General features: G+C 46.1%; 1 protein-coding gene across 1 annotated transcript in view; it reads right to left on the minus strand.

The window, feature by feature from the left end:
• The window catches only part of dip2ba (disco-interacting protein 2 homolog Ba), a 57,354-nt gene extending 52,061 nt beyond the window's left edge, over positions 1-5,293 (minus strand). The window contains exon 1 of the mRNA XM_061736240.1: positions 5,036-5,293. Coding sequence (XP_061592224.1) covers positions 5,036-5,120 — 85 coding nt within the window. The 5' untranslated portion in view covers positions 5,121-5,293. The remainder of the gene's footprint in view (positions 1-5,035) is intronic.
• Between the last annotated feature and the right edge of the window lie 6,307 nt (positions 5,294-11,600).

Here is an 11,600-nt window from a genome sequence, read left to right on the forward strand (position 1 = left end):
TAGTAAATTGGAAACAAAAATCCAGTTTATGTATTAACCATTTTAGGAATCTTTTATCAGATCATATTAGTAGTGAGATAATGTCTGCCTCCACTGAACAACACTCGGCTGAATTGCACTCTCTGTGGTCCCCGATTATTGGCCTCGTTACCTAGTGGGGGCGGGGGGGGGGGTGATCTCGTAGCCCTTGGGGTTGGGGGTCGGCTTGGGGGGTCTGGGGCGCGGGCCTCTGGTGGCCCCTGGGGGGCGGTGGGTGGGGCCGCGGGGTCCTGTCCCTGGCCGGTGGGGGCCTTGGGGGCCTGTGGGGGGGGGTACCTCATGGCGGTGGGGGGGGTGGCTGGGGAGGGCTCGGGCGGGGGGCGGTGGCTTGGGCGTCTCCGGGCCTCCTGGGGGGGGCTGGGCCGTGGACGTGGGGGTCCCACCCGGAGGGCCCGGTCCTGCCTGGGTGGGGGGTGGCTGTCTGCGCTGGGGGGGCATTGCTGCCTTGGTCCTCCGTCGCTGGGCGGGGGCCAAGTGCCCCTGCGGATGTGGGGACTCCGTGACCCTTGGGGTGTCCGCCGGGGTGGCCTCGGGGGGGGGGTGGGGCCGGGTCCGGAGATCGGGCCTCCCCTGACCGGGGGGTGCACGGGCGGGCGCGGCGGCGGGGCGGCGCCATTCCCAGGTATCTATGTCTTATGTTGTCAGTATGAATGGGAGGATGTTGGACCGTTTCCCCCTCCGTCTGGGGGCTCCGGCGGCTCCGGGGGCGCCCGTGGAGGTACGGTGGGGCCCTGGCCCGGCTCGGGGGGCCGGCCCCCGTCTACTGGATGGCCGGTGGGGGGACGCGGGTGTCTTATCAGGGCCAGCTTTGCTGGTCCTGCCTCCTGGCTTCGGCCTCCGCTCCCCCTCTTGCCCCCCCTACACGATTCATACGCACATAGGTGAAAGGCGGGGGGTCCGGGTCGTGGGGGGCACTGTCCCGCGTGGCCCGGCACTCCCCGCCTCACGGTTTTAACAGCAAATTAGACACTGCACATTCAACACTTTATAAATACACTGGACAAGGACACGTAGTTCGGGAGGGGGGGGGGGTCGGTGTCAATCGATACTTGGCCCTCCCTCCTCCCTGTTTTTATGGCATTAATCACATGCACTCAACACAAGGGGCGGGAGGGGGTCCCACATCACCCGCGTTCCCTCACCGGCCTGGGCCTCGGACGGGTGGGTCGGGTTACCCGGGCCTGGCGGGGCCCGCCGTGCAGCCTGGGGTGCCTTCTGGCGGTGCTGGACCCCCCCGGGGAGGGGGAAACGGTGCGTGATTGTATGTCTGTGTCGGTGAGAATGCGGTATGGAAGGGTCCTGCCATGGAGGATTTGAGCCTCCATTGGCAGGACATCAAAAACTTAATAATTTATCAATATTATATTATACAAAGATGGTTATTATTATTATTATTATTATTATTATTATTAGTATTATTATTATTATTATTATGTATAGTATATTATATTATTATTAGTATAGGTATCGGATAGGTGAATGGATGAATGAATGGGATGCCTGGGTCTGGGGCCCTCCGTTGTCGGGCCTGCGCGGGTGTCGCCTTGTTGGGGGGTTCCCTCTCTCCGGGCCCGTCTCCGGTCCCCCCCGCTGCCTCTACGGCGGGGCGCCCCTCTGGTCTTGGAGGGCCACTTTCGTGGGGGACGGGTGCGCCTGCCCGCGTCGGCGGCCGGGGCGGCTCTGTCTCTCCGGGCAGGCTGGCCCCCTGCCGGGTGGGGGTCGTTGGCCTGAAGGGTGAGGGCCTCCCGGCCGCGTGTCCGGCCCGGACCGGGTGGCCGGGGATTGCCTGGGTCGCGGTCCGCCGCCGCGGGATCCCTGGCTGCTTCTTTCCGCGCCGTGGGGGCCCCGCCCGCGGGCCCCCTCGGCCGCCGCCGGGCGGGGGGGGGGGCCTCGCAGGCGGTGGGTTGCCTCCCTCCTACTTCTCCCCTCTGTGGGGTTTGCCGGTGGCCTGGGTTCCGGGCTCTTCCTTGTCGGCCTCTGGTCTCGCGGGTGGCGGGGTCGCTCCCCCCCCTCCCCCACTATAGATACACTTCAGGTGGAGCTTTGTTTGGTTTATTACACACACACACACACACACACACACACACACACACACATACACACATATAGTCATTTAGTCACATGCACACTCACACACACACACACACACACACACACACACACACACACGCATGATCATATACATACACACACACACACATAGACATACACACTGGCTTGTTCACCTGCATGCTGGCTCTCTAGTTTTTGGGTCTAGGTAGCGGTAGCGATAGCTTAGCTCAGACTGCGATCAGATCTCAAGATTTAGGTCGATTGCTGTTCGTGTTTTGGTTGGCTCCGTGCCGGTTTCGTGCTTTGTTTGTGGTTTTTTTGTTGCAGATTTCCAGTGCTTGACGTGTGTCTCCGTGTGTTCCTGCTTCCTGGATTGGCAGCGGATGTCGTCACCCCCCCCCCCCACCCCCTCCCCCCCCCAAAAAAAAAAAAAAAAAAAAAAAAAAAAAAAACACTGGGTTTGTATGTGTATGTTTATGTATGTGTACGCATATGTGTGCGTATATATATGTATATATTACATATAGTAATAATGCACATATATACACTTTTGGTTTCTACCGTCATGGTATAATTCAGTAATATGTGTGCAGACAAGGTAAAAAAAAAAAAAAAAAAAAAAAAAAAAAAAAAAAAAAAAAAAAAAAAAAAAAAAAAAAAAAAGAAATGAGTATGAAGACAAAAGGAATCAGCTAAAGCATATCTATATACCTTGAAGTAATCATTTGGCTTACGTTCTTCATCAAACAGCAACAGTTAGTTCAGAACGCTGCTGTCCATGTTTTCACTAAAACCGAAAGAGTGGACCATATCACTCCAGTGCTTTTAAACTCCTTTACTTTCTAATGCATTTTTTAAGATCTTTCTATGTACAGCACTGTGAACGGTCTTGTACATGAAATGTGCTATACGAATACACTTCCCTTGCCGTTCTGAGGTCCACATGCAAAGCTGAAGTTTGGTCACACAAACCAAAAATAACAGCTTTTAACCAAAAATAACAGATTTAAAAAAAAGACTTAATTACAGAAGCCAAAAAACGCTGAAGTTAAGTTGATCCACGGCATAAATAAGGAATATGCAATTTTAAATGAAATAGCATTAATGTGGATGTATTTGATTTAATGTGGCTTTAGCACCTGCATGAAGATTTCCTTAAATAAAACAAACATCATACCCCTATGTAGCCTTGCTGCCATGTAGCATGGTAAAGGGAATTCTGTCATGGATGTGTGACAGTATGTCATTGGTGGGGTAGGGGGGTAAACAGCTGCTCTGGGGGAGGGGCTGACTGGGACTATGCATTGGACTGATGGATAAATGAATTGTCTGCTCACCAGCACGCCACATTTAACAGATACACGTGTCAATCACCTCCAAAAGAGACACACATCTTACAAGAAAAACCCAGACATTTTGTTGACCACAGGACTGAGGGCAGATGAGCCGCACACGTAGGTCAGGTGACTCTGTAACCAGGGGCGAAAATCCAGTTTCATAGTTGGGGGGGACAATAAACAGTACAATTTTAGAGAATAAATCCAGGGGGGGACAAGGAATAAAAGTTCCTTTAATACAGCATTTTGACATTTTCAACTCTATCTCGCAAACAGGCAGAAGACCTTTCTTAGAGCAATACAAAACAATGGTATTAGGTGGAAGGTGGCAATAATACAGCACATCTGACATAATACACTGCAAAAACCCAAAATCTTAACAAGAATATTTGTCTTATTTCTAGTTAAAATGTCTCATTTTTAGTTAAAAAAAATCTCATTACACTTAAAACAAGAGTCATCACTGGAAAAAAAACAACAAGTTTCACCTGTTTCCAGTAGATTTTCACTTAAAATAAGTAGAAAAATCTGCCAGTGTAACAAGATTGTTTTGCTTATAAGATAAATCTTGTCGCACTGGCAGATTTTTCTACTTATTTTAAGTGAAAATTTACTTGAAACAGGTGAAAATTGTCAAATAACAAGTTATTTTTCTGGTGATGACTCTTGTTTTAAGTGTAATGAGATTTTACTGTTTATTATTATTTTCGATTTCGGTTTCGGCCACAAATTTTCATTTTGGTGCATCACTACTAAATACTACTGCATTGTTCCAAAATTATTAATTCTGTCTCAAATTATTCTAGGGGGGGACAGCTTTACTAATGGGGGGGACTTGTCCCCCCTGTCCCCCCCGGGATTTTCGCCCCTGTCTGTAACTCTGTTAATGGCAGGTTTACACAGGTGCATGTGCTGCTGGACCACATTTGAGTGATCATTCCAATAAATGACAGTATATTCTGTAGGTGCCAGCATTGATACCTGCCCTTATCTTCACATGACACCATAGTTAGGTGATGGCTGCAGGCCTGTAAGCCATTACATCCCAACAACACCGATCACAGTGACTCACACTTTTACAGCAGTTGTCAGAAGAGGAAGCTTAACCACACACACACCCTTTTCAGAGGCGTGTATAATAAAATCATGTTGGACTAACATGTGGTCACATGTGAAATAGATGGGGTTTTTTTAATACATAAGATGACAAGAGAAAGGTGGATTGGGGTTAGCCAGACTGTGGCCAGCCCGATGTGTCAGACAGGAGGCTTTAACACTCACAAAGGGGGTCTGGTTTAGATCCGACACTTTGGTTTGGGAGAGGAAGCACCGTATCACGCATAAAGGCTGATTTATGGTCCCGCGTTACACCGACGCAGACTCTACGCAGACCCTACGCCGTAGGGTCTGCGTCGATTTAGCTCTACGTAAGCTAACATGGATGTGTGACGAGCTCTCTCATCCTGTTCAACGTGAATAAATGAGGAAAACAGCTACAATAATAAAGAGTAGTTGTTTAATCAAAGCAGGTGAGGATCGGCTACAGCATCACCCGCCATGATCAGCCCCATCAGCCCTCCTCCTCTCCTCCTCCTCCCTGTCTTTACCTTCAGACAGCTCCAGGTCCAGCTCCGCCAACTGGTCCCTAACCTCCTTCGGCAGGGCGGACAGATCCACGCCGCGGTCCGCCATGGCTCAGCCGACACACGCGGGCTCGCTGCGGCTGCGGAGAAACCGGCCTGCTGCTGCGAGGAAACGGTGAAAAAAAACTAAAATAAAACCCCCCTCCCCTCAAGACACAAAACAAGCATCCGAGTGGGAGAGACGGTCCATTCGCACGACTGGCCCTTCCGCCATAACGGAGGGAGGAGGCGGAGGAGGAGGAGGAGGTGGGGAGTCTCACCCGTAGACGCCCCATCCAGCGCTGAGCCGTACGTCAACGTGGCCGCCATATTGGATGTGGCAAGACTGCACTGTAAACTAATACATATTTTTTTATATTAGAAAGGAATATAAAATATAATATATTATATTGTGTATATGTATATTAGAAAGGAAAAGACAAAATTCATCATCTTGTTTTGATTACTTTAATGCGCCGAAAGTGAGTGGAAATAAGGGTAAATCATTTTTTTATTTTTTTATTTAAATATAGAAGTAATATAAAAAAGTAAATGGACTTATTTTCATAAAGGAGTAATTCATGTTATATCAGCTATAGAGAACAAGGTAGTGCCGAAAAATAATATATACCCCCCCTCACAAAAATAAGAAAAATAGAGAAACATATTTTCTCATCAACAAAACACATTTTACATTTTTCAAATAACAAAATAAGACATTTGAACCATTTTTCAGACAATGAAATAACATGTGAACCATTTTTCAGACAATAAAATAACTGAAAAAATCTGAAAAATTGTTCAAATTATGTTATTTTGTTACTTAGAAACTTTTAAATATATTCATGTAAAATATGCTTTGTTGATGAGAAAATATGTTTCTCTATTTTTCTTATTTTTTTAAGAGGGGATATATATTGTTTTTCGGCACTACCTTGTTCTCTATAGCTGATATAACATGAATTACTCCTATGTGGGATCAATAAAGTTCTTATTTTTGCCATCCGAGAAAATTAAATATATTATATTTGGTACCTAACTGTTTCCCAAGTATATTAGTGCGTGTGTGAATGAATACATGAGTGGTAAAACGTAAATTTCTTTGTAGAAAGGCGCTTTATGAAAATAAGTCCATTTACTTGTATTAGTTTACAGCGCAGTCTTGCCACATCCAATATGGCGGCGACGTTGCCGTACGGCTCAGCGCTCGATGGGGCGTCTACTGTCTATGGGTTCACCAACGGCAACGCGCGGTCACGTGACCGCCGTCGCCTCGCCTCCCTCCCGTGCGTTGATCCACCGCAGCCCGCGATCACGCAGGAAGCGGTGCTCCCTCTGGTGTCACACTGGCAAAAACACACGCTACTACTCCCTCATAACAATGTCAGGTTCATTTTGTCATTTCATTGCATACACAGACCCGGATTAAAGGGGACCTATTATGGCATTTAATGTATATTTTAAACAGGCCTTGAATGTCTTAAAAACAATCAAAAGCTTGTTTTTTCTACATAAATCAGAAATTCAGCCTCTGGGCCATGTCTCTATTTTTACCGCTTCTAACCTCCTTCTCTATGACGGATTCTGAGGGGCGGGGAGGCTATGATGATGAGGCTCTGTGCTGATTGGCTGTCTGAATGACTTGTAGCAGTGGAGGGCACAAAAGCCCGCTCTGGCAGAAGAGCAGCGGCTGCGTACACAAAGCGTGTCCCATGCAAGCGAGTTTCGGCGAAAAAAATCAATTCCATTGCTTTATTTTTTTGTATTGGACAGTCCTAACTGGCTGCAAGTTTAACGGTTTCAGTGTTGACAGAGAGCGTCCGATGTCACGCAGCTCGACGCGATAGTGGGACTCTCGCATGCAGTTATGACACGGTGTAAACGGATCTTAAAGCCTGAATTATGGTTCTGCATTAAATTGACTCGTACCCTACGCCGTAGACCAGGGCCACCACAAGTGGTGTGCGAACCGTGCGACCGCACGGGGCCTCGCGCTATGGCCGTTTTTTTATCAATTTTTTTTTTGTTTTTTTTTTCTTAGTTTTTTTCCCTTATAAATATCAACAGTCACGTTCCATTACAGACCTAAATGTGTACTAGTCTGTGCATATCAATAAATATATGTGCAATGATGCGCGTGTCTGTTGTTCAATACAACTGATCAGACCAAGCGCAGACACAAGCTGCTCTGATCCAGACGGGTGGAGTGTGGAACAAACTGTCACACAATGTCGAGAGAACGAGACAGATTCAGGAAATTTCCATCAGGGGATGAAAAAAGAAAAAAACGAAAGAAAATGGAAGAGTTTAATGCCTCTCTGAAAGGCTCGTTTGATACATTTGTTACAAAAATCACTGATCCGACTGGGTCTCAAGCAGCCGTGGGGCCCCGCGTCGAGGCAAGGCCAGATGATGATGAGGCAGGGGAAGGTATCCAGTATTTTGCTAATTGGAGAGTTAAAATTGCGCATATAGACACCCGATCCGACCCGAAAAACCCAAAAATTTTGGGCCGTGCAAGGGCCCCCCCCGGCCATTTCGCACAGGGCCTCGCAAATCTCCCAGACGGCTCTGCCGTAGACTCTGCGTTGTTGTAACGCGGAACCATAAATCAGCCTTTAGTTCCCTGGAACGGGTCACCTCGTCTTCACACTAATTCACACAGGAAGATTTAAGTGAATTCTAAACAGGTACACCAGTTCTTTCCTCTGATTCCTCATCATCCACCTTTCATTTATTATGTTACAAGACAAATTAATCATGTTAACTGAAAAGAAATCACAACACTGAATGTTCACAAATGACAACTTTATTGTTAAAAAAAAAAATAACATAAGTTGTATATAAATAACATTTATGCACTATTGCTGGCTCAAGGAAGGACCGTGCATCTTCTGAAGGTGTCGTTGAACAGCTTCAGGTGCTTGGAAGATCTGAAACCATAAACAGAAGGAAAATGTATTACTAATAGAGCTCCGGTGTTACCTAACACTCCGTTAGGGAACACCGGTGCTCCGGAGCTAAATACTTAGCCCATGCAAAGATCATACTTGTAAACAAATATAAATAACATAAAAAAATAACGTCACTTACCGCTTACCGGGTCCGTTCTGTTGATACTGATCCTTTTATGACGGTAAGTGTCGATGCAAAACCTAATTTTAACTGTCCCTTGTTGTTCAAACAGCCACCGCTTCGGAACAATGGCGGACGCTCCGGCCGGCGGAGTTAGTTGTGGCCGTGGTTTCAGCAGCGGAGGCCAAACCTCTGCGCCTGTCATGACGTCACGACAGGCGCAGATTCTGAACGGCTCGTAAAAGTCACATGACACTGGAAGGATCCTCCGGGCGGGGTGAACAGACCCTGCAGAATTTGGTTGCTTTCTTCCTTCTCTGAGTTGGCAGGGTGAGGGGAGACCACTTTATATATGTTAAAACAAGAAAAAACGTGTTTTTCATAATAGGTCCCCTTTAAGTCAGTGTGGTTCCCCAGGGTGACCACACTTGAAGTGCCCCCATCCTCCCACATTTTACGGTAAAAAAAGGGAAATTTACTCTGGTTATAAAGACCATAGATTTACATGAACGTATTGCTGAAGCACATGCTCAACACTCATACTACAAATAAATGTAGGACAAGCAACCAACTAAGAGTAACACCACAGATAGACATGAGTCTACAAACGCCATGCTACACTGATGCTCCAATCAGAATGCAACATGCTAATGTAACACCACATGTTAACTATCATCATTTCCATCATATATGGCCTGTCTGAGGACTACATGCAAAACTATTGCAGCATATGACTAAACAATCAAACAGGTCTACTGAATGAGCTGATGTGAAGGTAGAGAACAGCACTCTCACTCAAACGAAATTCCTTTTATTTTATTATTATTATTTTTGAAGTATTTTTATTATATCATTGGTTACTGCTGTACTCCTGTTTGCTCCTTTTCCAGCACATATATAGAGAAAATAACAAAATATGACATACAGTATATGGTCCAGTTAGTCATTTCATTTGGTGCCCCCTCATTGGCTGGTGACCCTGGGCGCTCGCCCGGTTCAGTATATGGATAATCCGGCCTAGTACATACATACAAATTATGTAACTATTTGATTATATAGAACTTCACTGGACAGCTACAGGTGGAAAGTGTGAGAAACAAGTTGCAAGATGTACTAAACACTGATTGGTTGTACCTGTTTTAATTAAGCTAAGACACCTTAGGTCATCTGGATCTGGTTTGTTGTTTGTCCCAAGCCATTGACAGCTACCAGAAGACCTGGCTTTCTTTTCTGGCTACCAAGCCAGAAATCTTGGTGTAATTATTGACTCAGACCTGAACTTCAACAGCCATCTAAAGTTTATCACTAAATCTGCCTCCTACCACCTAAAAAACATTGCTAGAATTAAGGGGTTTCTGTCTAAACAAGACATGGAAAAAATTATTCATGTATTTATTTTCAGTAGGTTGGATTATTCCAATGGCCTCTTCACAGGCCTTAACAATAAATCAATCAGGCAGCTGCAGCTGATCCAGAATGCTGTCGCCAGAGTCCTTACAAACACCAGGAAACTGGACCACATTACACCGGTCATGAAATCACTACACTGGCTTGAGTCAAAAGATATAGTTTAAAATCTTCCTGCTGGTCTACAAAGACCTGAATGGTCTTGGACCAAAATACATGCTTGATCTGTTAGTTCCTATGAAGCTCCCAGACCCCTGAGGTTCATCTAGATCTGGTTTGTTGTGTGTCCCGAGAACCAGAACCAAGCAAGGTGAGGCAGCGTTCAGTTATTCTGCTCCTCACCGGTGGAACAAACTTCCTGTAGACCTGAGGTCTGCTCCAACTGTCAGCTCCTTCAAATCAGGGTTAAAAACATTACTGTTTACTGAAGCGTACTCCTAAATTAAATACTTACCTGCTGTACTCTACTGCCCTTATTTTTTAACAACTTGTGCTTTTTATTATTCTACCTCTTTTCTTATTTTATTTAATTGTATTTGTTATTTACTGTTTAATTGTGTCCTGCCGCTTTTAATGTTGATGTAAAGCACTTTGAATTACCTTGTGTTGAATTGTGCTATACAAATAAACTCGCCTTGCCTTGCCTAAGACAGTGGGAAAATTATAATGAAGCTGGATCATAGACGGACTACCGTCATTAGAGACACAATCAAGTCATTATTTTTCTTTGTACAGTCTGATGATTGTTCCTACACAACATCTTCTAATCTGCAAGGTGTCTTTAAGTAGTTTTAAACCTGGTAGCACTGTGAGGATCATGTTCTTTGATTTTCCAGTGCGTTCAACACCATCCAGCGGGCACTTCTGGGAGACAAGCTGGAGAATGCAGGGGTTGACAGTCACCTCACATCCTGGATTCTGGACTACCTCACCAACCGTCCACAGTATGTGAGGACACGGGACCACACATCGGACATGGTCGTCTGCAGTGTGGGGGCCCCGCAGGGAACGGTCCTGGCGCCGTTCCTCTTCACTCTCTACACTGCTGACTTCTCCTACAACTCACCAACCTGTCACCTACAAAAGTTCTCTGACGACTCTGCTATTGTCGGCCTCATCACAGATGAAGACGATAGCGAGTACAGAGAACTGTCCCAGGACTTTGTGGACTGGTGCCTGCAGAACCACCTCCAGATCAACGCCGGAAAAACCAAAGAACTGGTGGTGGATTTCCGCAGGTGTAATAAATCCCCCCCGACACCGGTGAACATCCAGGGAAAGGACATTGAGATGGTGACATCTTATAAGTACCTGGGTGTTCACCTCAACAATAAACTGGACTGGAGACTACTAATTCCTCTGCACTCCACAAAAAAGGCCAGAGCAGACTCTATTTGCTCAGGAGACTGAGGGCCTTTGGTGTGCAGGAGAAACTCCTGAAAACATTTTACGATACTGTGGTGGCATCAGCCATTTTTTACGGAGTGGTCTGCTGGGGCAGCAACATCACAGCTGCAGACAGAAGGAGGCTGGATAAAACCATCAAAAGGGCCGGCTCTGTCGTAGGCTGCTCTCTGGACACAGTGCAGGTGGTGGGAGAGAGGAGGAGGATGACTAAGCTGTCATCCATGATGGAGAAGGACTCCCACCCCATGAAGGACACCTTCAGAGCGCTGGAGAGCTCCTTCAGCGACAGGCTCCTTCACCCTAGGTGTGTGAAGGAGCTGCAGAAGGTCCTTCCTCCCTGCAGCTGTGAGACTACACAACCAGCACTGCTCACAGTAGACCACATACAACCTGACAATAAATGTACATAAAGGGAAATAATGTGCAATATCTTTCACTCACTGCAACGTGCAATTATGTAAATATCCATCTGTAAATATCCGTCTGTTATCTTTTTATATACTAGTATTTCTTATTATTTATCTTTCTTCTTCTTATTATTATTATTATTGTATACCAGTTTACTGTTTATAGTGTTTATAGTGTGTTATTATTATTACTGTGTTATTACTTTTTCTATTGTTGCCTCTTGTTTTTTGCACTATCCCCTTTGTTGCTGTAA

The sequence above is a fragment of the Cololabis saira genome, chromosome 12 (assembly GCF_033807715.1).
Source record: "Cololabis saira isolate AMF1-May2022 chromosome 12, fColSai1.1, whole genome shotgun sequence".
NCBI classification, from domain to species: Eukaryota; Metazoa; Chordata; class Actinopteri; order Beloniformes; family Belonidae; genus Cololabis; species Cololabis saira.